Here is a 26,468-nt window from a genome sequence, read left to right on the forward strand (position 1 = left end):
GTTTCCCCTCAAACCCTGCAAATTGACAAAAATGGCAAAAGATGGGAATAGTCAATGTTGGAGGGTTTGCCAGTGCATTTTTGATAGAGTTGTGAATCGATATGACCATTTTGGAAAGCACTTTGGAATTTTGCAAATAAAGCGACTAAAATGTTCATACCATTTGACCCAGAGATTCCATTACTAGCTTTATACCCCAAGGAAGCTATCGATGAGAAGAAAATGTCCACATACACCAAAATATTTATAGCAGCCCTTTTTTGTGATAGGAAAGAATTGAAAACAAAGTAAATTCCCATTGATTCGAGGATAGCTAAACAAATTGTGGTACATGAATATAATGGAATATTACTGTGCTATAAGAAATGACAGATGTGATCAATATAGAGAAGCATGAAAAGATCTATGTGAATTGAGATGGAACAAAGTAAATTGAGCTAGGAAGATAAAATATGCAATGATACAACGATGTACAACACACACATATACACACAAAAGCAAAAATAAAAGTATAAAGAACTAGCACAGGTCAAAAGGAAGAAGTTAGAAGATATCTCCACACTACCCCTTTGCAGAAGCAGGAGGTCCACAAGTGTTACAGATTGCACATATTTTGAGCTTTTTCAGTGTATTGATCAGTTATGCTGATTTTCCCCCTTCTTTTCTTTTTTTTTTTTTGGTATTTGAAAAAAAATAGTATGGGATGGCTGTCTGAGAATAGAGGAAGGAATATTTGAAGAAACTATAGTTATGTAAAGAAACAAAATACATCAATAAAAATGTATTTTAAAAACTAGTAAGAGAACTAGAGGGGGAAATGGGAAAAGAAATTAGAACTATGAAACAAAGATTCAGAAAGAGAATCAATAGCTGGAAACAACAGTCACAAAAATTTACTGAAGGAGCAAATTCCACAGAAAGTAGAATTGACCAAATATAAGCCAATGACTTCATGATACAAGAAAAACTAAAACAAAATCAAAAGAGTGGGGGCTGGGGGAATAGAATGAAATCTGAAGTATCTCACAATAAAAACAAATGGTGTGGAAAACATAGGCAGCTAGATGATACAGTGGTTAGAGTGCTGAGCCTGGAGTCAGGAAGACCTGTGTTCAAATCTGACCTCAGACCTTACCACTGTGTGACCTCGGGGCAAATTATTATTTAACCTCTGCCTGCTTTTTCCCTCTACTGTAAAAATAGGGATAATAATAGCACTTCTGTCCCAGGGCTTTTGTGAGGATCTAGTGAAAAAACATTTGTAAATTACCTGATACATAGTAGGCACTATACAAATGTTAGCTATTTTTTAAAATTATATTTTAGTTAGATTTATTTAGTCTAGAGGGGGCTAAATTGAGGTTTCCCACTCAAAGTTTTACTACTCCCTATAACTCATTAACCTTTTCCTTTAACTATTTAGATGTTATTCCACTTGGTGAATATGTTTAATATTGATTTTAATGCATTATCTATAGTACCTTTCAGCAAAATGTAGTTTTCCTATTGTATTAGGAGGGCAGAGTTTATAATTTCAAAGAGGATCATATATATGTCTGAAAGGTTCGGAACCGCCGGATATAGAAATTCTCAAGATAAGAGGCAGAAGAATCAAAGCATATATTTAGGCTCCACAGTAACCAACCCATGAACCAGCATCCCCATTTTGATATATTGATCAAAAGCTTCCAGGCCCAATAAGTATGCCTCACAAGAGTAACCAGGAGGCCACAGAGAAGGATGATGGTGTAAAGCAAAATCATATATATGCTTCCCCTCTATGGTAAAAAGATTACCCACTGGCCTCAAGTCCTTGTTCAGCTTCCTCCTGTAGGTCAGCTCTGCTACCGGCAGCTCCTGCTTCAGCTTCGGCTGTGGCTGTAGCTGTAGCAGCCTCTGGCTCCAACAGAAGCTGTTTTTAACCATCCGGCTTCTTCGGGGGTGTAAGTTACGCCAGGGAAAGCACAGATTCTTTCAATCTGCTTAAGCAAGGTGAAGGGATTGACCGGGAAAGCACAGGTTCTTTCGATCAGCTTAAGCAAGGGAAGCAAGGTGAAGGGGCCGACAAGCCTACTCCAGTCCAACATACAAACAGCATTCAGTTCAGGGGAAAAAGCCAAACTAGTCAAGGGCACTTGTTGACTAAGTGCTAAGGAGCCCATTTTTGGTTACCAACACACCTATTTATCTCCTTTAATTAAGTCTTTGTCAGAGAATATGATTACTAACCCTGCCCCCTTTTTTAACTCTGTATCTTTCTGTTTCAAGTGTGTTTCTTTTATCCTCTTCCATTTTATGTGTGAGTTTGTACCATTCACTTACAGAATTATGACCGTTAATTTTGTATTTTCCTCTGTACTATTCTCTTACACTCTTTCTTCTCTTTGTTTCCCACTCCCTCCTTATAAAGAGAAAGATGGTAAGGGACAAAGAGTGACCTCTGCACCTGTGCTCAAGGTTTTGTATGTTTCTGTTACCCTGCCCTATTTTTCTTTATTTACCTGGTATAAACTGGTCTAACCATTTTGCAAAGCAAATTGGAACTATGCTCCCAAAGCTGTAAACCATGCATGCCCTTTGACCCGGCAGTACAGCTACTAGATCTGTACCCCAAAAGAGACCAAAGAAAGAAGAAAGGGACCCATATGTACAAAAATACTTAGAGTAGCTCTTTTTGTGATAGCAAAGGACTTGGAAACTGAAGGGATGCCCACCAATTGGGGAATGGCTGAACAAATTACAGTATAAGAATATGATGGAATGTTATCATTCTGTAAGAGTAATGAAAGAGATGGCTTCAGAAAAACCTGGGAAGACTTGCATGAATTGATGGAAAGTGAAGTGAGCAGAACCAAGAGAACAATTTATACAATAATAACAAAATTGTAAAGATAGTCAACTTAGAAAGACTTAGGAACTCTTCGTAACTAAATAAAAGATAGAGAAAATCACAGTAGGTAAAATGGATAATTCTGATTACAGTAAATTAAAAAGATTTTGCACAAACAAAATCAATACAGCCAAAACTAGAAGAAAAGCAGGAAACTAAGAGGAGGGGGAAATTTTACAACATGTCACTCTGATAAAGGTCTCATTTCTTAAATATATAGGGAACTGAGTCAAATTTATGAAAATAAGAGCCATTCCCTAATTGATAGATGATCAAAGAATATGAACAGGCAGTTTTCAGAAGATGAAATCAATGCTATCAATAGTCATATGAAAAATGTTCTAAATCACTAATAATTAGAGAAATGCAAATTAAAACAATTTTGAGGAACCACCTCATACCCATCAGATTGGCTAACATGACAGAAAACAGGAAAAGTCAAATGCCAGCGGGGATGTGGAAAAAAAAAGTAGGTATACTAATGCACTGTTGGTGGAGTCATGAACTGATCCAGTGGTTCTGGAGAACAATTTGGAAACACGCCTAAAGGGCTATAAAACTGCATACCCTATGACCCAGCAATACCACTACTAGCTCCATATCCCAAAGAGATGAAAGAAAAAGGGAAAAAACTCATAGGTATTTCTAGCAGTTCCTTTTGTGGTGGCAAAGAACTGGAAACCGAGGGAATGCCCATCAATTAAGGAATGGCTGAACAAGCTGTGGTATATGATTGTGATGAAATACTATTGTGCGACAAGAAATGATGAAGGGGATGGTTTCAGAAAAACTTGGGAAGACTTATATGAACTGATGCAAAGTGAAGTGAGCAGAACCAGGAGAACCTTGTACATAGTAACAATATTGTATAATGATCAGCTTGAAAGACCTAGTAACTCCAACCGATACAATGATCCATGACAATTCCAAAGGACTCTTGATGAAAAATGCTATCTACCTCCAGAGAGAGACCTGATGAATCTTGAATACAGATTGAAGTATGTTTTTTCTTCCCCTTTTTTATTTAATTTATTTTGTATAACTTTATATGTATAACACATATCATATTTCTTGACTTTTCAATGGGCAGGAGATGAGGTAAGAGGGAGAGAATTAGGAATTGAAAATAAAAACAAAATACTTAGGAACACTGATCAACACAATGCCCAATCACAATTCCAAAGGTCTCATGATGGAATATGCTACCAACCTCCAGATGTAAAGCTGATTGACTCATAATGCAGACTAAAGCATATTTTCTTTTCTTTGTTTTTTGACACAGATAATGTGAGAATTTGTTTTACTTGACTAGACATTTATAACATGTTTTGTTTTTCTTGCCTTCTCAATGGGGGAGGGAAAGGGAAAGAATGTGGAACCAAAAATGAAACTGAATTTTAAAAAGTAATGAATGAAATTGGATTTTCTTAGCTTTGGGGTTACAAATCCAAATGCAAAGGCAGTCCCCAATCTCAAGGAGCTTACATTCAAATGAGGGAAATAAAGGGTAGAGGGGTGGTGGACAGGGAGACCCATTTTGCTCTGGAAAGTTACTGCAATTTTGAGTGGGACCACACAAGGTACAAGGTTTTGGCACACCCCATTCAAGGACAATGACGGAGTTGATTTGATTATGATTCTTGGTTCCAGATCTGGAGAGAGACATTGCAGAACACTGGATTTGGCATCAGAGGAACTAGGTTACAATTTCAAACCTTCCCCTTCTTACCTGCATAACCCCAGGCTAGTCCTTTACTTCTGTGGGCCTCAGTTTCAATACTTAATTCAGCTACAGTATTTATTTAGCATCTGCTTAACACCAGGTATTGGATAGGCATAGGGGACACAAAAATTAAGCCAAGGCCACTTAGCTGCCACCTCCTCTATGAAGACTTCCCTGAGCCTCTCCCTCAAGTGAAAGTCATAGAATCATAGATCTACAGTAGACCTCAGAGACCTTTGAATGCAACCTCCTCATTTTAGAGATGAGGCCCAGAGATGTAAGTTGCCCATGGTCATACAGGGATGGGATTTGAATCCAAACCTTGTGGGGAAGCTAGGGAACACAGTGGGTAAAGTGCCAGGTCTGGACTCCAGAGGACCTGAGTTCAAATCCAGCCTCAGACACTTACTAGCTGTGTGACCCTGGGCCAGTCACTTCACCTTGTTTGCCTCAGTTTCCTCATCTGTAAAATGAGCTGGAGAAGGAAATGGCAAACCACTCCAGAATCTTTGCCAAAAAAAACCAAACCAAATCCAAATCGTGTCACAAAGAGTAAAACACAACTGAAATAACTGAACCTTGAATCCAAGACTCTTTCTACTGTACCCCACGATCCCTATCTCATCCAATTTCTCCTAACACATTGACTAGACCTTATCTTAGTCTCTCTTGTGCCTGCTGGCATGCTAGAGCTCACTCTAGCCTGGGTCTGGAATCAGAAACTCCAATCAGAGCACAGTCACAGAGTGGAGTAGTTTGTATGCATTGCATCACGCTGAGAGAGCATGAACAGACAGACGGACAGACTGAGCAGGTTCCTGGCTCCCCTCTTACCCTTGCAGATTCATTCTCAACATGTAACCACCCCACCAAATGTAAATAAAGTTCAGCAAGCACTCCCACAACCACAGTAGGCGGAAATTCCCTGCAACCTACTAGTCTTCACTCTCCCTTCTACATCTCCATTGTTAAGAGACTCAGTCAAGTCAACAGCAATGCATCCCTAACCCATCTTCCTGAACCATCTACTAGTCAGTGTGGCGCAGAAGGAAACAAAACCAACAGTCAGTATCTTGACCCCACCCACTCAATTGCATGCCTTTAAAGTTATTGACACACTTGTTCCAGACAAGGTCTCGGGCTGATTTCCCACATATTGAATAATTTGAAAAGGATCTGTATGATTTCATGGGAATGAATGACATTAGATTTAGTGCAATGTTGAAACCAGTTGGAACTTCCAAGAACAAGAGAGAAGAACAGTGGCATCCATTTAATTCACGATCCAAAATTCCCCCAAAATGGACAACTTTGAGAATGAAAGGGTAGATTTTTGTCTTGATCCAGAAAAGGGGACATGGTGTGTAAAACAGTCTTGGTTTTCCCTTTGGTTCATTAGCCATAAAATAATTAAATGGAATAAACAGCTTCCATGTTTATATTTCTATGGATAGCAGAAGAAGCAACATCAGGTTGTGGTAGGAAATCCTCCGTGTCTTTCAGCAGTACTAATTTAATGCCTATATACTCTAGATAAGTTTTAAAACATTAAGGTATCACTATTCTCATAAGAGCTAAATTATTTACTCTGAGGCTTTTGAACATAGCATTGAAGTTACTGTATCGCAAATGGCATGTGGCCAAGTAATGATAACCTTCCCGAAATGAAAACATAATGAGTAAAACCAGCTTTCACGATATCCTGTAGAAAGCTAGACATACTCATTACTTCCCCATCCAACAAAACGTTTGATTTCATTCGCTACCTTGCCAAAGGCTTTTGAAACATATAGCCTCGTGAGTAACTTTCGAATGCTGGTTACTTCTGCACAGCTCAGAGAGCTAACAGTTTTAAAGATGATCTGTCGTGAAGGCTGATTATTCCGAAATCTCAAAATTAAGAGGCAAACAGGTAAATGTAAAGGTAAATTGAGTTTTTGAAATGTAAGGATTGGGAGCTTAATTGCATCATTGTAAGTTTACCAGACCTTTTCTACTATTTCTGTAAATACTGAAAAAAAAATCTCCGGGATGTATAATGTATATCAGATTGCTTACCGTCTCAGGGAGGGAGAGAGAATTTGGAACTCAAAACATTTTTTTAAAAGTTAAAAAGTGTTTACATGTAATTGGGGGAAAATAAATTATTTTTTTAAAATCTCTGTGAATCAGAGGGGCTTACAACTGAGACTTGCCATCCAATATTTTTAGATGATAGAATATTGGGACTAAGAACAACAAACCTGACAGATTTTGCACAGAACCGTCGTTCAAATGGTTGAGGACAGCTGTCATGTCCCCATGCCCACCCCCAAGTTTTCTCTTGTTCAAGCTAACCATCCCCAGTGCCTTTCAGGCAAGAGTCTGCTGGTAGACATTTAACAACTGCCTCTCCAAAGAAAAAAAAAAGTACAGACAACACACTTTTTAGTTTAATTTGCATTATTAATGTTTCCTCCAGCACTTTAAGCCTAGACAATCAACAGAACAATAAATTAAGCTCTGATTTGTAGCATTTGCCAATTTCCAGGGTGTAAGAGCTTACACTGAAAATTTAACAATCAGCTCTGCAATTATGAGCTGACTCCGGTGTATTCTTGCTTCATGTGGATTGCGAGAGATTGGCCAAGGGGACACAGAAGCAGAAATTCCTTAAGATCATCCCAGCCTTCCAGAGTACGGCCAATGCCATCAAGATTCCAAGGGCCTTCCTGTTGGCCTCTAGATTAGTCAATTAGAATAGGGCCCACTGGTGTGCCAGGGACCAGGACCTCTGATACCATCCTGTTCCCCTTCCACTCCCCCATACTGCTTCCCTCCCCATTTTAAATAAAAACAGACAGAAGACAAAAGGCGCACATTGGAACCAGATAGAGTGCCTAGAGATAGGCAATGGAAATGGGGCAGCTCAAATGAAGAGTTGCCCTTGGGAGCAATCCAACGGACAGAACCATTCCAACGGCAGATGAAGGAGGGGGAGACCAGAAGTGTGCAGGTGGCCTGAACCGAATTAAAATGTAATTGGGAAATATCTAACAAATAAAAATACAATGGGACATAGATAATGTTAATATGTGGTTTTCTAAGTCAATATGCAGCAGACAGGGATCCTTATAGGGTTCAATGTCCTCCATTTTTATTTGAGTTTGTTACCACTTGATCCTGGAGGCTGGGCTCTTATCACCACGTTTACTAACATTGACTGACATCAGAGTGTCCTTTTGTTTTCCTTCAGTGCTGTACTACTCTTCTTCAAGAGCCCATTTGGGGTTTTCTTGGCAGAGATACTGGAGTGGTTCGCCATTTCCTTCTCCAGATCATTTTACAGATGAGGAAACTAAGGCAAATAGGGTGAAGTGACTTGCCCAGGGTCACACAGCCAGTAAGTGTCTGAGGCCAGATTTAAACTCAGGAAGATGAGTCTTTCTGATTCCAGGCCTGGTGCTCTATCCACTTTGAACACCTAGCTGCCTAGAAAAATGGTGTTTCCACAACACAGAAAAAGTAAGGATCTATGCCCTATAGCTCCCATGACTATGTTGTTGCAGTGATTACTTTCATTCCCACATTCACAGAAACTCTTTTTTAAATGTTTACTATCTGTTTGGTTGTGATACAGGTAAATGTAAATGACAGCTTTTTGTCATTGAATCCAAGTGTTGGGGTGGACAGGCATCATCTTAGGCAGCCTGCCTGTGCAGATCACTGGCGTGGATAACGTCCTCCTCAGCACTAGCAGCATCCCAGGGACAGAGGCAGCAGGAACAGCTCTGTCTCTAAGTCAGGCTCCCAATCCCTCCCTTTGTTTCCCCGAACCTTCTAGCAGCACATTTTACCAGAAGACTTCTCAGGAGTCTTCGACCCCTTCCTAAAGCATCCTTCCTGATACAGCTTCCAAGTCTGGGGGCCTCATAGGCATCACAGCATTAAGAGCTGTAAGGGACTATATAGCCTAACTCCCCTGTTACACAGATGAGGAAACTGAGGTGCACAGAAGGAAATCTCCAGGACCACGGTAAGTGAACAGAGCTGGGATCTGTACCCAGGTCCTCTGACCCCCACATCCTGTTCCCTTAAACCCCACCCCCATACTGCTTCCCTCTCTGTTTTAAATAAAAACAGACAGAACATAAAAGGTGCACGTTGTTGTTACATCTCTCCCCCCTGGTGCCCAGCAGCCATCAAGGAAGGACCTAGCTTCTGAGATTGTTTTCCATCTTTCCTGTCATTAAGCTGGAGCAGGAGGGAGAGAGGAGTTGGCCCCAGACTTGAGAAGAGGGAGATGGAAAAAAGTGATCAGGAGGTAAGACTCCCAAGCTTGATCTCTCCCATCTGCCCCGGTTCCCGAGAGTCTGAGCCCAAGCCCTCCGATTCCACGGAGGGTCAGGCCTTCCATGCTCATCTGTGTTGCTTCGTTTGTGAAGTTACAAGTCTTTCAGCACGTCCCGGATCTGAGCCACAACTTTGACCAATTTTGACTCATTCAGGTAGCCATCCACATATCCATCTCCTCCCTGGGAAACCAAGAGGAACAGCCCCCTGGAGGTGCCTTCGCCAGCCTAAGCCCCCGTCCCAGGCTATGCCTCTCACCACTCCCACCAATTTCCCTTCAGTCTGGAACAAAAATTATCGTAAAAACTCCCAGGTAAAGGTTGCGAAACATGTGCCCCACAGAGGTGGTGGGGACTTAGCTAGTACATTACCATCCCCATCGTCTGGATTAGGAAATAGAGCCCCAGAAGGGTGAAGGACTTGCCCTGGGTCATGCTTTGTGGCCAAGCTGGAACTCAAACCCACACCCTTTGATCCAAAGCCAGGGGACTTTCCAGCTCCAATCTCACCTTTTTAGAATGTACCAGCTTGCCCCCTACAAAGACCTCAAAATCCTCAGAGGGTTGGGGTACCCGCTTTTCAACCTAGGTCAGAGGGACGTAGGGAGAGGCTTGTGTCTGCAGTATCACACTACGTAATATGTACATTGAGTCATCTTGTGCTAGATATCAGCGGAGGGGGAATGGAAGTGCCCTCCACCCAGCCTGGAAAAAGCCTACTCACAAATATTAGCCGTTCTGGGAAAATGTCATTCAGCTGCCTTTTCAGTCGGTTGAACTAGAGATGAGGAAGAGAGTCACCCAAGGGTTGGTGCCCCAGGGTGGAAGCCTCTGCCTCCTCCAAAGGGCCACAGATATGATCCCCTCTGCCCCAAACACACACACACATACATTCACATACATACACACACATTCACACACGCACACACACACACATACATACACATACGTGCATGCGCGTGCACGCACACACACACACACACACACACACACACACACACACACACCTCCATGCTTCATTAGGGAACAATCTTCAGGAGAAAACTCACTCACCCGAAAATGGTAACTTCAGGAGTTGCTGAAACAGGTGCACAGACAAATTCAAAGACATGAAGGCAAAGACAGAGAGAATAGGTCCCAGCCCAAAGACATAGAGAAGTGAGATGGACAGAAAGAGAAACCACAGATTTGGAGAGATCCCGGACATAGAACAACAGATAGTAGCCAGAGACAGAGACACCCGAGATAATGAGATAAACAAAGATGAAGAAGACATTGAGAGAAAGAGACAGGAATATGGAGAGATAAAGAGAAAGAAACAGGGAGGTCCAATGAAAAAAGACAGGCAGGGATAAAGATGTCAATGAAGAGGAGGGGGAAAAGACAAAAACCAGGCTGTCATTTACATGCGTTCTGTTCCCCCTTCCTAATAACTAAAAACCAGTTACTTTATCACTTTAGATTGAAACTCTCTCTCTCTCTCTCTCTCTCTCTCTATGTATATATATACACACACACACACACACACACACACACACACACACACACACACACTAAGTGGGAAGCAGATAGCAGATATTACCGGTAAAATCCTCACTTTAGAAAATAAACTGAAGCTCATAGAGCTTACAGCAAGCTAACACAGCCAGCGTGAGTCAGAAGGGGAACTCCAGCTCGTAGCTAGTCTTAACCCAAGTGCAGCATTCCCCGCTGCACCCCACCCCCAGAACTGCCTCTTCTCAAAGAATGCAAACCCCTGGAGCACAGGTCAAGCCCCAGCGCGCCCTGTTCCTACCCCAGGAGGGGAATTCTGGTCCCTACTGAGCCGAGAGCAGAGTCACTCTGTTCTGGACTGAGCCCCGAGTGCGGATACCGCTGCAGAGAGAGAGAGAGAGCCCAGAGAAGGCAAAAAGAGCGGCCAAGGGGCTCTAGGAGCATTCTCCCATGTACTGTAGAATAAAGAAAGGGAGGAGAACGGAGGGAGAGCCCTGCTCCCTGCCATTCCTCCCTGGCCTTCAATCCCCTTCTCTAGTAGGGGCAGGGGAGGCGGGGCGGAGACTGACGCCTCTTTTACCAGAAAATGACCAGAATCGGAACTCGAGAGGCCTGATCCGGGCTGTCGCTGAGCTGCTCCGGCAAAACAGGTGGGGGGGCTGGGTCTCCGGAGGTGCAGTGGTCCGCTTCCATGGCCCCCAGGGGGCGGCGGCGCCAGTCTAACACGCCCGAGCGCCCCGCAGCCACCGTTCCGAAATAGAATTTGGTCACAAGAGGGAATTGTTGCATTGGTGAGGTGGAGGGTTGTGCCCTGAAAAAGGTCTTCCCAACCAGTCCCTGCCCTTATAGAGGACAGTCATTGGCAAACGGGGAGACACTTGCAGGATCCAAGCCACTCGTAATCATAGGATCTTAGATGGAGAATTAAAAGGACCTTAGATTTCTAGTTCGGTATTATTTTACAGGTTAAGAAACTGAGGCCCCAGAAAGGCGAAGTACTTGATCGAGGCCACCCGGTAATAAATGGCAACGGCAGTATTCGAACACAAGTCCCAGGATCTGAAGTTCAGGCTACCTTTTTACAGTATTACTTCCACTCAGGATTCTCTCTCTCTCTCTCTTGCTCTCTCTCTCTCTCTCTCTCTCTCACACACACACACACACACACACCCCTAAATTTCCCCCCTCCAAGAATCCCCAGTCTCCAAATAGCAATTGGTGAAGCTTGGTGAATGGCAAAAGATTTTAAAGATATTTCATAATAATTGTATAAAATTATTTATTATTACTAGAATCCAAATGTAACCTCTCTTCCTCAAATCTGGATCCAGCCACTGGAGAAGGAGAGCTTTGGACCCTTGGGACCCAATGGTTCCTTCCTCCCAGTGAGACCTGGAACCCAAGCCTTCTGTCAAGATTGGGGATGAGGAGTGAAGGAAGCATCCCGGAGAGTGGAAAAATTGTTTAGCCGATGGGTTAGTCTCCCTACATGTCTCTGGGTGGTCCTGCCTCAAACCAGTTTGCATAGGAACTACTGTCAGTGTCTGGGGCTGAAGAAAGATGCAGCCTTTCCCCCTTGCCTCTGTCCCACCTTTTCCAGGGGCCTGTCGACCCACAACTGCAGAGATTCTCCTAGAACCAACGGACTGGCAGGAGGGAGGTGTTAGGATTTCTAAATCCTCTGTCCCCCCTTCTTCCCACTTCCAACTGAAAACCTCCTAAGAACATTATAGGGGTTAACCTTGACTGACATTAGTCTACACATCTCCCCCAAGCCCACACCAGAGAACCCCAGCTGGATCCTGGGGCCAGGCACAGAGAAGGGGACAATGAGTAAAATAAAAATCATTCATAGATGCATCTGCAGAGATGAGGAAGGGGGACTGTTGTAAATCTTCTTTTTACACAATTCAAAGCGGGAGACGAGCTCCTTGACTGCCCCCAATACAGAACTCCTGGAGTTTATCCCGAACAGGCATCCTGAGCCACAAAAGCAGCTCCTTCCCCGAGAGACTTTTCCTGCCTGCTGATGCCTCAGTTTCTCCCCTCCCTTGAGTGTGTTGGGTGGAAGAAGGAAAGAAATATCCGGATGATGCGGAAACAGCATCAGAGAAGAATATGTCAACATTTTTATGTCTTCGAGGAATCTGGAGAGAGGGAGAAGTCCAGCGGAGGGCTGATTCAGACCTAGAAAGAAAATGAGAAAACAAGACCGTCGGTCCAGGAGGCAACCGAGAGCTGTGCCCTCCCCCTCCTCAACTATCCCAGGACCCAATGGAAAAAAGGGGGGTCTCAGGGTAGAAGCCCTTCCCCTGCCCCCCAAGTCTGTAAAGGGGGGAAACCAGCGACTGAGGGCAGCGAGAAGGAAGAAGATTTAGACGCAGGCAAGGAGAGAATGGGAGGGCGGAGCCTCAAAGAGAGGGAAATGGGACACTCACCTCTCTGGCAAAGACGGAGCAGTCCGGGATGACATATATGGTTCGGGGGTCGCTGTCCTCGGGAAGACACCAGTCTTCAGCCCTGCTGGAGAAGGAAATGGGGTTGAAGGGAGGAAGGCTCCCAAGTCTTCCGCCCCACGCCCCAACACCGCGACTTGAAATAGTGCGATGGATAACTCACTGGAAATTTGGGGGGACTAATGATTAGCGCTAAATTTTCTGAGCGCGAGACACAGGATCTAAATCCAGTTTCCCCAGTTCCTCAGCGTAACCCTGAAATCTCTTCTCTCCCCTTCTCCTCAAACCCCATACGCCAGCCTCCTCCGTTCCCCCACGGCTGGGCAAAGCCCACCAAAGGAAAAACTGTAAACTCTCGGATCACAGATTAGATAACGAATCAGTGGGCACCGAACGCCCCAGACAACAGAATGGACAGAAGCGGGGAACATTTAGTGGCCGGAGCTCTCTGAACTTCACCTCATCCCCGACGGGTGCTCCAGCAGTCGCTGCGTCCGCTCGTGCTTGGACGCTTTTAAGTTCCCGAGGCCCTGAAAAGCGGAGGCCAGGGAGCCGCTCTCGTGAGCCCGGAGGTTGTTGAGTGCGTCGGTTGGAGGCGGGGTTGGAGGGGCAGGGTCTGGGGAGGAAGGAAGGGGCCGCGCCCCTGGATTCTGCCATCGGGCCCGAGCTCCAAGCAGGAGGGCCGCACCTCCAGCCACGACTGCCAGCAGTAGAACCAGAGCGAAGGGAAGCCCCAAGGCTGGTGGCAGTAAGTGCAGGCTTCGGGCGGCTTCTGGGGGCCCGCGATGGGGCCCGGGAGGGGGCGGGGCGGGAGCAGGCTGGAGTTCCGACCCTTCCCCGTCAGTGGGTCCGGGACTCACGGGGAACTCACAGCGCACGCCCATGTAGCCCGGGGCACAGGAGCACACATGGCCGGAGAAGTGCGCATAGCAGCGGCCACCGTGCGCGCAAGGCTGGGGATCGCAGGGATCTGCTCGCTCACGACAGTCGCGTCCCCCGAAGCCCAGAGTGCAGGAGCAGCGAAAGCTGTGCGCGCCGTCCACGCATGTGCCCCCGTTGGCGCAGGGCCGTCCCGCGCAGTCGTCCAGGTCGCGCTCGCAGCGCGGTCCCGCGAAGCCGGGCCTGCAGCGGCACAGTACAGCGCGGCCCAAGTCCAGGCAGAGACCACCTGCGAGGGAAAGAGCCCCGGGCGTCATGTTCCTCTGTCACATAGACTCCTCCCGTAGCAGCTGAGCCTGGGACGCACGGAGACTGCATTCCCAGCCCGCCCCGTCCCGTTTGTAGAAGCGCACCAAGTCTGAGAAGCCACGGAACCGAAGGATGCCAGCGTTGGAGGGGACCTCGGAAAGCCTCGTTTTCTCTCTTCCAAGTTATCCCATTCCTGTCTGTTCCTCTCCGCTTTCCTTTCCCTCCTTCCCCCTGAATCTGCGGCTTTCTTGTCACATGTCCTTGCCCCTCCCAGCAGACCCTCGCGTGGTTTCCTTCAGCCTTACTCTCCTCCTCCCTCATCTTCACTTCGGAGAAAAGGAAAGGGTGAAGGACTTGGGTCTCTAGGTCCTTCTGAGCGAGACTCACAGCGGTCCTTGTACCTCCTCCCGGTCCCTCTGCCCCAGAACTCCAGTCCGTGGTGCAGTGAAGTCAGAAGACCTGGATTCAAGCCCTGTCCCTGCCACCTGCTACCCATGACCTTAGGAAACTAGCTTAACCGAGGTTCTCTGGGCCTCAGTTTTCTCATCGGAGAAATGAGAGCATAAGACTAGATCGTTTCTAGTTTCAAGCCTATCATCCGGTCATCTCTGCGCCTCAGTTTCCTCTCCTGTTAGATAAGAGCAGTGGTCTGCATGATCTTGAGGGTCCCTCTTGAATCCGGGGATCCCCCCCCCTCCCTCCCTGAGGCTCACCATTGCGACAAGGCTGTAGGCTACAGCGATCCACCTTTTTCTCACAGTTGGACCCGTGGAAGCCTGGTGGACAGCGGCAGGTGTAGCCAGCAGGGACTCCGCCATCCGCACAAGTACCCCCATTGAAGCAGGGCCCATCAGCACACGTCATTCCAATGACCTCACACCGCTTTCCATAGAAGCCCCGTGGACATGTGCACTCAAAGTCCCCGGCCACCTCCTGGAAGAAGAATGGGGGGCGGGGAGTGTTAAGAAAAATCAGAGGTCATAGTTCGAATCTTGGCCCTGCTACTTCCTGTGTGCCCTTCCCTTCTCTGACCCTCAGTTTCCTCATCTGTAAAGTGAGGGGATTGGGTCGATCCTGTGTCCATATGGCAGCAGCACTGATTCTGGCTCTCACATTCCCTTTCTGAACTGTTAGGATAGTCTCCCAGTTAATCTCTTTAAACCATCTTCCACACTTCTGCCAGAACAATCTTCCTAAAGCACAGATCTGATTGCGGGTGGCCCTTCTCTGCTCAGAAATCTCCAGTGGCTTCCTCTTGCCTCTAGGATAAAATATTAACTCCTTAACCTGGTACTTCCATCTCTTTCCAACCTGAGATACTTCCCTTCATATCATCTTTCTGGACACTGCCCGCCATGGCATCTTTCTGGATATTGCTCTCTGTGGCATCTTTCTGGATACTGTCCTCCGTGGCATCTTTCTGGATACTGTCCTCCGTGGCATCTTTCTGGATACTGCCCTGCACTGCATTTTTCTGGACACTGCCCTCCATGGCATCTTTCTGGAAACTGCCCTTTAGAGATTCTGAACTGAACTTCTAGCTCTTCCCCAGACTCGGAATTCCACCTTACTTCCACACCTTTGCACAGGTTACCTGGGAATGCAACCCCTTATCTCTGCCTCTCCAGATCTTGTCTTCTGTCAAGTCTTAGCTGAGGCACCCCACCTCCTCTAAATCTTCCCAGACCCATTTGCCACACCCTTCGGTGTTAGTGCTTCGCCCTGCTCCAGCTTTGTCCTGTTAGACTTATTTCTCTGCACCCTGTATCCATCCCTCAAGTGTAAGCTCCTGGAGCGCAGGGACTCTGGGCTTTGTCTTTGTCTCCCCAGAGCGTAGTACAATGACTTGCATTCTATAGGGGCCTAATAAGTGTTTGCTGAGTTGAACTGAGCCCTAAACACCTTTCCCACTCTCAGTCCTGTGATCCCTTATATGCCTCCTCTTGTCTAGCTTCTGAGGATGACTGGGATGGATCACAGAATCATGGCTCTCAAGCTAGAAGAAACCTCAGAACTGTCTAGTCGATCCCGCCCATTTTACAGATGAGGAAAGTGAGGCCCAAAAGGAGGTGAAGTGACTCTCCCCTTTCACTGTCTCCAAGGTCTTTCAGCCCTATCCTCTGAACTTTGCCTCCTGCACATCCCTTTCTTTCCATGCCCATGGCCCCTACCCTAATCCAAGGCCTGAGCCCAGATCCAGCACAGTCCTAGACTAATCAGAGCGCCCAGAGACAATTGGCTGATGGATTGACACCAGGGATCATCATGATGACATAAAAAGTGCCCTGAATTCCAGTCAGGCAAACTAGGTTAAAGTTCTGACTCTCCCACTAACAAGCTGTGTTACCCTAGGCAAGGGACTTCCCCTCCCTGAGTCTGTTTCTCTGGCTGTCATGGATAATAATTCATGTAATAGATGGACTGCTGAGAGGAGTGACTTTAAGGTTTCCAAAACACTTTCTGAACACTATCTCTGAAGTATTATCCTCATCCCCATCCAATAGATAGGGAAAACCACTTGCTCGTCACACAGCAAGTATCAGAGGCAGTATTTGAACCTAGGTCTTCCTGATTAGTTCTAGTACCAGGCTACCCCATAAAGGAAGCATTTTGTAACCTTGAGGCATTAATTTTAGGGCATATGGGAAAGGACACTGGAAGGTCAAGGTCAGGGGGTGTGGACAGAAGATGGGTAACCATCTGGGGACAGAGGAAGACCTCAGAGTCAGTACTGACACTGCAGCTGCCACCGTTGGTACACGGATGCCCATCACACAGTCCGGCTGGGAAGAGGCATCGGCGGCTGGAGAATCCTGGGAGGTTGGAACAGGTGGCTCCATTGGTGCATGGCTGGAGGCTGGAGCAGTCACTGCCAGGGACTCGGATGGTGCAGAGAGGGCCAGTCCAGCCTTGATGGCAATGGCACTCACCCGGCCTCTCACAGGAGCCGTGTTCAGCATTGCAGCCTACCTGACATATGGCTGTAGGGGGAGAGGTGAGGGACCCCAGGCAGAAAGAGGGAGTGAAGGATAGAGGAGACAGAGAGATGGTGAGAAACAAGAGTGGAAAGAGAAACATTTGGGGAAGAAATGTTAGAGGAGTTGAAGGGAAAAGGAGAGGTGGAGAGGAAAAGAAGGTGGGAAGACCCAGGAGGGTATCAAGCAGAGACATTGGGGGAGAAGGGAATAGGGCAGAAATATGGAGTTTGAAAGAAAGGTTTGTAGAAGATGTGGAGGGACATGGAGTTTGTGGGAGAGATGGGGAAAAAATGAAACAGGAAGAATTATGGGAGAAATGGTGGATATATGACATTGGTGGAGACCATGGCAGGAGAGTCATTGAAGATAGGTGTGAGAGATTTGAAGGGAGAGGTGGTAGGAGAGGTTAGCAAGAGAAATGTTTAAGGGAACACCACGATATTTAGGGAACAGAAAACAAGGAACAACAGACAGTGGGGAAGAACCAACAGGGGAGGGGAGAAAGCTTGGTAAGCTATTTGGTAACTGCCAAGCTCAGACTGACTACCACCACCTCCACCACCCTGCCCCAAACCTGGGAATGGCTTTTGGAGGAGCCGAATCCCAGGGATTTCTCAGACCCTGGGGAGGGGAAAGGATTGGGGAAGGGTTGAACTCTAAAATCAGGGCGTTTAAGGCTGGGGGTTTACATCATGCTGGAGAAAGGAGAATATGGCCTGTCCCTGGGTCGGAATGTAGGGTGCTGGGCCACCCTCCCCTGTCCCACTAGTTCACTCAGGCTGGGAGCAGGTGTTCCCCAGCCCAACAGTCCATTCACATCCTCACCAGCCCAGCCCTCTCACTCACGCCGGGCACACAGGTCTCCAGCCCAGCCGTCCATACACACGCGCTCCCCATTGGCCCCACAATAGAAGTGGCCAAGGGGGTCGTCCCGAGGGCGGCAGAGGCGAGCACAGGCAGGACCATAGTAGTGAGGTTCGCAGCGTACACGGTAGGAGAAGAGGAGCTCCCAGCCCCCAGCCTGCTTGGCGTCTCGGGCCCAGGGGCCTCCGACTGCCAACCTGTGCCGCCCAGCCAACCGGCTCAACAGACTTCGATCCGGTCCTGCAAGCGAGAGGAATATGGTAGCTGGGACCTGTGGCCCCAGCTAGCCGCATCTTTGCCTGGAGGTGAACCACAGATCTCCCCCCTTCCTTGATTTGTGAGCTCTTGAAAACCCAGCCCACCTCCAATATGGAGCCCTTGAGGTACACATCCTGCCCCATTCTCCTACCTGTGATTCCAGACCACAAGTTCCTTCCCACCCTGATAATCTAGGCCCTCCTTTCTGACAATCTGTGACATGGTGGCTTGGAACCACAGAAACTCCTACACATGGGATCCTCAGGGCCCAGACCTCCCCCGCTCCTCCTGCTCGATCCCCCACCCAGATACAGAAGTTCTCGGTACCGTGTTCCCCCCGACCCCTTGGAACTCATAGACCACCCACTCCAATCTAGCTCCATCCACACCGTGAGTGCTCCGCCCACGTTGACACCGGAGCCCTCCTTCCCCTTTCACCTCCCCCCTCCCCCTCACTCTCCCCTCCCCCTCCCCCTGCCCTCCACCTCCACCTCCCCGCCCCTGCCAGACCCTCACCTGGAAGCTTCTCCCCCGGCACTTCCTTACTCCTGGATTCAAGGTCCTCCCTCCAAGACTCGATGATGAGAGAGAAAGTCCCCTGGAGGAGGGGGCCAGAAGGGACATGGGAGAGTGTTAGCAGGAGGTCAAAGGGAATTGAGCAAGGAGATGAGATGTGGAAGAAGGGACCTTTCCTAGTTAATGGGAAAGGTTCCAGCTCAGGGGAGGAATGCGTTGGAGCAAGGGAAAGAGGGGTACCCAAAGGCTTTAAAAAGAGAAAGTGAAATATGGAGGAGACAGATGTTATGAGACTGAGAGAAGATGCTGCTTGTATAGAGAGAGGATCTGAGGGTCTCTGGAGTCAGCAGTGAAGGTTGGGGTGGGAGCATGAATCCTGGGGAAGTCTCAGAAATTGGGAGAGGAGGCTATGTCTGGTTCTCCCTCAGGGAACCGGAGGCCATTAGGAAAAGAAGCCCATGGTTAGGCTGTGCGGTCTTCAAAGACAGCAATTTCTGCAGGGGATGGGAGTCCCATAGGGTGTTTTTGTTGGTTGGGCGTGGGGTGTCTGGCAATGGAGGTGCCTCAAAGTTACTGAATTGGAGTCTGGGGAGGAATGGGGAGGGGACGTTCTGCATCTTAGAAGATGAGAGTCTCATAGTTCTGGGGATGGGCTTCATCCCGCGTCCAAGGAAGGAGGTTTCACGGGATGTACGTGGGATAAAAGACGTAGGCATGGCATTCCTGGACATCTGAGGATGTGACTTCTACAGAATTGAGCGGGAATGGGGGATTAGAGGACCCCGATGGTGTCTGATATAGAGGTCTTCACACTGTCGTGAAATGGGGGTCTAGGGACTAGAATCCCACAAGGTCCCAAGCTGGGGCGGGGCGGGTTCTGGTGGCTCAAGGGGCTTCTCACCGGCCAGGCCGTACGGAAAGGGACACGGATGAGGCCGTCAGCCAGGGAGAGCTGTGGGTCGGGATCGGTGGGGTCCCCGGGGTCGGGGGTTCCCGGGGTACTGAGCGCAACCCCCAGGGCACACGGCAGGTCCGGGCTCCGGTCGGGCAGCGCCGGCTTCAGGCAGACACGAAAGATGAGACGGCAGGAGCCTCGAGCTCCACACGGGGAGTCTGGAGAGCTCGGGGAGCCTGGACCGGGCCGGAAAGAGTGGATCTGCAGTTCGAAGACCCCGGCGCAGCGGACCTTAGGGAGCAACACGGGGATAAGAGGTCAGAGAGTCCCAAGAATCCCACCCTTCTGCCCTAGTATCCCGCCGGATCCCGTCCCCTCGGGCCGCCCAGATGGCCTCACCTTGGGAAGGCAGAGTAGAGAGACCAGCGCGGCCAGGAGCCGGGCGGTCAGCGGCCGCCTGGAGGCCATGGCGCGCAGAGTCTGGAAGCACCCGAGGCTGAGAGGGCAGCTTTATAACCCGAGGCGAGGCCCCGCCCCCAAGGAGACCCCGACCCAGCTTAGAGCTTAGGCAGAGGGAGGACTCGTGTGTGTGTGTGTGTGTGTGTGTGTGTGTGTGTGTGTGTGTGTGTGTGAGACTAGGTGATGGTTTGTGTGCAAAGCTCCCTGCCAGCGACTGTCCATTCATGTCACTAAGTCTGTTTGTGGTTGTGTGATCTTGTAGGCATCACTAGTTGTGTTAGTCAGACGTTATTGTTGTCTACCTGTGTTTCTGGGTCATTGCTCGCGAGTGTAGCCAGGTCTCTGGTTTCACGCCAAGCGCGGTAGCTAACCTCGTGCGCAACCAGAGGTGGCAATCTCAGTATGTTTGATGGGAGCCCGAGGAGAGGCACCCGAGGTGGGCAGGCATAGAAGGGAGGTGCCCACCGAACAGAGATAATGGACTCTCAAGAGCCCGGAGTTTTGAGTGATTGTGTTTCTTTGTGGATGTTTGGATGGGCGAGGCGGGGTTATGTTTTGGGGGTTTGTGTGGCGAACTTGTCTGTTTGGTGCCTGTGGCTGTTTGTATAGCGGTGCACACTGATCAATGTTTTCCCTAAACTCCTTGTTCCAACCCCCACCACAAAGCCTTCAGCGCTGGGGAGTTTGGTCCCCTCCCTGGGCAGCCGCACTCCCAGTCACAGTCTTGCGGTTTGTCGGTGCAACGTGGTGGGGCGGGGGTGGGGGAGGCAACGCGGAGCGGAGCGGAGATCTCCCCCCAGAGCAGAGGCCAGCTTGCCACCAGGCTGGGGCTTACCAGCTGTATGTAAATCTGGCCATCTGCCTCCCAGGCTGCCCAAGCCCAGCCAGCCCCTTCCTTTCGCGGAGGCCCCCCTTCCTTCTTTGGTCTTCCCCCCTCCGGCTTTATGACGGGGGGAGGGGTGTCTCCATTTGCTCCAGGAGAGGTGTGAGCAGCAAACGGACAGGAAATGTCTCTGCAGCATTATGCTGGCAGGCACCTGGGTACCAGCTGGTCAGGGAAGGCACTGGTCAGCCCCAGGTCCTCCTAAACTAACTCGAGCTCCTCAGGCTCGCACCCCGAGCCGACGAGCCTCACCTTCCAGACTCTCTCCCCTCCTCCATGACCATCACCACACATTCAGCATCCTGGGATCTCAGAGAGGAATATTTGGAACTATCTGGCCCTATGGCTAACTTGGGGCAGGAACACCCACTATAGCAGTTCAAACAGGGAACTGGCCTCTCTAGCCACTCCTCCAGAAACAGGGAGCTCCCATTTCTCTAGCCAGCCTGTGCCGGAGTTATGTCCAGAGATAGGAAGTCCTTTCTTATGTGGTACTGAAATCTGTCTCTTGTGGAATCCTCCAAATGGCCCTAATTCTACTCTCTGGATCATTACAGAACACACTTTAACCCTCTCCCCCACGGTGACTTTGCAGGTGCTAGCCATATCCCCCCCCCCCCCAAGTCATCATTCCTCCAAGCTAAATATTCCCAGTTCCCTAGGAATCCCTACGATCACAGACCTAGGGAACTGGGAATATTTCCAGTCAACCCCTCCCCCCAGCCCCACTATAATTCTGGTTTCCTCTTTCCAAATGTCTCCAGCTTGTTGCTCTATGTAGATCTCTCTGTGTCCCTGATTTTTCTCTCCATATTCCCATTTCCACACTTCCCAACTTTCCCTTTTCTCTCTTCCATCTCAGGCCATTTCCTCAGTTCAGTTCTTATCTTTGTTTTCTTCCTTCCTTCCTTCCTTCCTTCCTTTCTCTTTCTCTCTTTCTTGTTCTTTCTTTCCTTCTTTCTTTCCTTCCTTCCTTCCTTTCTTTCTTTCTTTCTTTCTTTCTTTCTTTCTTTCTTTCTTTCTTTCTTTCTTTCTTTCTTTTTCTTTCTTCTTCCTTTCTTACTTTTCAACATCGCTGTCATTTGCAAATCTCCCTCCACCCCAGGATGCTCTCTAGTACAAAGCAATTATGCCAAACAGACCTGTTGATCACACCTGTGCCTTATTTCCAGAACATCATCCTTTAACCTCATTGTGTTCATAGATCTAAAGTGAGGACCCTCGAAGGTTGGTTAGACAGTCAACAAATATCTATTAAGCACCAACTAGGTACCAGGCACTGCGTGTGCTAAGCACCAGAAATTCAAAGGAAGCCAAAACAACGGTCCCTGCTGTCGGAGTTCATCATCCTATGGACCATCCAGTCCCATGCCCTCATTTTCCAGGTAAGGAAATGAATACTACAAGAGGTTCAGTGACTTAGCCCAACATCCCACAGTCAGAAGACCCTGGTGGAACCAGGATCTGACTCTAGACCTATTTTTTTTTCCATGCCATCACACTACTTCTTACTACGAATGCTCTGGGACCAGAGGCAGCTCCTGCATGGCTGATATGTTCAGGAACCATGTCCTCAAAACCAGTTTGGGGACAGAATCAGCTGACCTGTCCTCGAAGGGAGTCAGAGGATAGCAGTCCTCTCCAAGATCATACTGCACTATCAGGAAAAGGCACTAACTCTAGCTGGCATCAACGTCTCACCTTTACTCTGACCTTCTAGGGAGTGGATCACCTTAAGGGTGAGGAAACAGGTTCATAGACAGGCAGGGACTAGGCCAAGTCATAGCCAGCATTTAATTGCACTCAGGTCCTCTGACTCAAAATCTAGGACTCTTTCAAAGAATCCTACCACAGCAGGCTCTCTCTCCCTGTCCTCCTCACCCCAGCCATGCCATTCCGAAGACAAACACACACATACATACATACACACACACACACACACCAGCTGAAATGATCTTCCTCCTCATAACTAGGGGTGTGGTGGAGAGAATACTGGAGTCAAGAAGACCTAAGTTCAAATCCAGCCTCCAACACTTACTAGTTATTTGATTGCAGGCAAGTGTTTGCCTCAGTTTTTTCTACTGTAAAATGGGGATAATAACAGTCTCTACCTCAAGGGGTTGTTCTGAGGATCAAATGAGATAATCAGCTTAGCACCGTGCCTGGCACATAGTAGGCACTTTATACATTATTATTCCCTTCCCTTTCTGCTCATACCTCACACATTCTAGTCCACACCCTCATCACCCCTTGCCTGGACTACTGCAGTACCCTAAGGAGTCTCTGCAACCAGCATCTTGATCAATAAACGGTAAGTGCCTAAAAGGTGCTGGGTGCTGGGATGAACCTCTCCCCTCTCCAGTCCATCTTCCACATATCTGCCAAAGAGATAACTCTAAAATCCAGGTCTATGTGGCAAGAATCTTCAGAGGCCCCCTACAGCCTCAGGGCAAACTACAATCTCCAATTTGGGACATTCAATGTTCTTCCCAATCTGATCTATACTAGATGGCTCCACATCACCTCCTCCCCATCCTCCAACTACTACATTCTCCCCCCAGGCTGGCTTACCTGCTATTCCCTGTACACAAATTCCATTTCCTGTTTCCATATTCCCCAACCCTGGAAGGCTTTCTCTCCTTGCCTCTGCCTTCTGAAATCCCTCACATCCTTCAAGGCTTAAGTGTCACTTCCTTCAAGAGGCTTTCCCCGTTATGATTTCCTTTCTTGTCTATAGCCTATATATACTTATTTGTGAACATGGATTCCTCAGTAGAAAGTAAGCTCCTTGAAGGCAGGGACTGTCTCCCTTTTATACTTGTATCCTCTGTGCCTAGTATGGTGCCTGGTCCATAGTAAGCACTTAATAAATACTTGTTCCCTTCCTTCCTCCCTCCCTCTAGTCCACCCTCTTTACTGAGAGGAGGGAAGTATATTCCATCGTTAGTCATCTGGAGTCAAGACTGACCATTCCACAGACCTGAGTTCTGTCATCTTTTAGTTATTTGCTTTTCATATTACTGGAGTCGCTAAATATATTCTGGTCAGCTTCCATTACTCTGCATCAGGTCATACAAATCTTGCTGAATTTTTCCAACTTCTGTCATTTCTTACAGCACAAAAATATTTCACACATTCATATGTCTGGCACTAGACTTTGGAGTCATGAGCATCTGGCTTCAAATCCTATCACTGATAGTCACAAGCAAAGAGACCCTGGGCAACTCATTTAACCTTCCTCTCCATGCCTGAGTTTCTTCATTTGTAAAGTTGAGGGACCTGATGGCCTGTAAAATCCCTTCTGGGTCTAAATCTATGATCCTATATATGACCAAGTGTTCAGCCACTCCCCCACTGATAGACACCCACTGCTTCCAGTTTCTTGGCTACCACAAGGTACTGCCATAAATGTTTTGTATAGATGGAAACTTTTCCTCTGTCTTTGTCCTCCCTCCATGGGTTATATGTCCAGATGCAGGATTGCCGGATCCAAAGGGTATGAAGACTCATTTTCCTACATAATTCCTGGTTGTTTTCTGGAATGGTCATAGCTGTTCACGGTTCTACAAAGAGTGTTTTAGGATGCCCATCTTCCTACAGCTCCTCCAACAGTCTTGTTCCAACTTTTATCACTTTTGCCAATTTGCTGGGTGTTTTCAAGTACTTTTCTCTTCTCAAGGCCGATTTTGACTTCTATTTCATCTTCCGAAAATTGTTCATATTCTTCCATCTTTTATTAGGGAATGACTCATGGCCTTACCTATTTGTATCAAGTATCTACAGACCTTGGATACCAGACCTTCCGCAGAGATATTCGATGCAGTTGTTTTCCCGATTGGCAATTTCTTTCTTTATTTACAGTATCAGAGATAAAGCTGGAAGAAACCACATACCCCATCTAGCCTAACCACCCCTCCTCTCCCCATTCTACAGATAAGGAAACTCAGACCCAGAGAGGTTAGGCAATTTGAAGTCACACATTGATTTTATTCATACAAAAGCTTCTCTTTTATATGACCAAATTGTCTATTGTTGACTTTTGTGATTGCCTCTATTCTTTCTTGGGCTATGAATTCTTCCCAAAACCATACTCTTGAAAGGTAGCGCCTCCATTCTCTATCTTTTCCTTATGATATAGCATTTTACATCAAGGTTACTTATGCAAAAAAATAAAATGCACACTAGCTGTGTGACCTTGGGCAAGTCACTTAACCCCAATTGCCCTGCCTTTCCCTTTCCCTCCCCCAAAAATGGTTACTTATGCATTTGGCCTTTATTGTGATATATTTGATGAGATACTGGTCTTCATCTAGTTCTTCCCAAATTGATTCTTACTTAACAGTTCTTGTGAAACTATACCCCTCAGTGATTCACATTTGGGGTTCAAACACTGTTCAGTTTTGGCCTGTCTGATTGTATCTGGGTCTTAACTAAACTGTTCCACGGACCCACTTTTTTTTTTTCAACCAGTACCGAACAGTACTGATGATTACTGCCTTTTATGCATGTGAAATCTAGAAATGCTAAGCCCCTTCATTATTTCCCTTGGGAACCTTATAATTAATGTTTCCTTCTAAGAAGTAACCCTTTGCCAGACTGGTATGACCCTAAATCTGCTACATTTAGATATTACTGAAATTTTCATTACATGGGCACAATCCAACCACAAAGGGAAGAGAGTAAGCATTTGTTAAGGCCTTACCATGTGCCAGGCCCTGTGCTACGTGCTTCACAAACATTATCTCATCTGACCCTCACAATAGCCTTAGGAGGTAGAATATAGTCGAGGAAATTGAGGCAGAGGTTAAGGGACTGATGTGAGGTCATACAACTAGGAAGGCCCTAGAGCTAGACTTGAACCCAAGCCCTTCTGATTCTGGAACCTTCGTTCTAACCACCGCCTCTTGATTATCCTCCCAGTTGCCTCTGCTTCTATCAAGCGTTGACCTAAATCCTGAGGGTGCCTTCCAAGGCTCCTTCTCAGGGGTTATGGATTCTGCACTATGGATGGCATTTTCCCGTCTCCTGCTGGGGATTTCTGGTGGGTGTCTTTGGCACCCGGCTGTGCTGAAGGTGTGGTTTTATTCCCTCTGCTGTGACCCACTTCCTCTGCCTCCTCTCTGTCCAAGCTTACTCCCTCAATTCCTTCCTCCCCTTGCTACAGCCAACACTTCTAGGCTCAGAGTGGGCTTTCTGCCTCTGTCTCACCTCTCCTGGCTGCCCTTTCTCCACAGCTGGAGAGTGCCCACCCAGAGCCTGCCCATCGGCATGCTGCCCAGGGTCCACGGCACACAAAAGGTGGCAGAACCGGGGCGTCTCCAAGAGGGAAAGGACCCTCAGGGCTGGGAAGGGCTAGCTAGAAAAGGGAAGAGTGAGGCTGAGAAGACAAGGAATTTGACCACAGTCATTCATGCCAATGGCCGAGCTGGGATGAGATCTCACATCTCCCGGCCAAGAAGCCTGACGGATGGTGATTGCTCCTCCTCTCCCTGCCCACCTCCCCCACCCCACAATGAGAAACCTCCGGACAAGG

At 47.7% G+C, this 26,468-nt stretch overlaps 1 protein-coding gene across 1 annotated transcript; it reads right to left on the reverse strand.

The window, feature by feature from the left end:
• Positions 1-9,037: 9,037 nt before the first annotated feature.
• Positions 9,038-20,061, reverse strand: DLL3 (delta like canonical Notch ligand 3). The gene is made up of 13 exons (XM_036743651.1): positions 19,993-20,061; positions 19,600-19,908; positions 18,699-18,780; positions 17,907-18,164; positions 16,819-17,063; positions 14,796-15,015; positions 13,354-14,062; positions 12,877-12,958; positions 11,042-11,275; positions 10,766-10,819; positions 9,669-9,722; positions 9,455-9,529; positions 9,038-9,127 (listed from the first exon to the last, which is right to left on the reverse strand). The coding sequence occupies exons 1-13, from the start codon at positions 20,059-20,061 to the stop codon at positions 9,038-9,040; spliced, it is 2,481 nt and encodes an 826-aa protein (XP_036599546.1).
• Positions 20,062-26,468: the final 6,407 nt, after the last annotated feature.

The sequence above is a fragment of the Trichosurus vulpecula genome, chromosome 2 (assembly GCF_011100635.1).
Source record: "Trichosurus vulpecula isolate mTriVul1 chromosome 2, mTriVul1.pri, whole genome shotgun sequence".
Classification (NCBI taxonomy): domain Eukaryota; kingdom Metazoa; phylum Chordata; class Mammalia; order Diprotodontia; family Phalangeridae; genus Trichosurus; species Trichosurus vulpecula.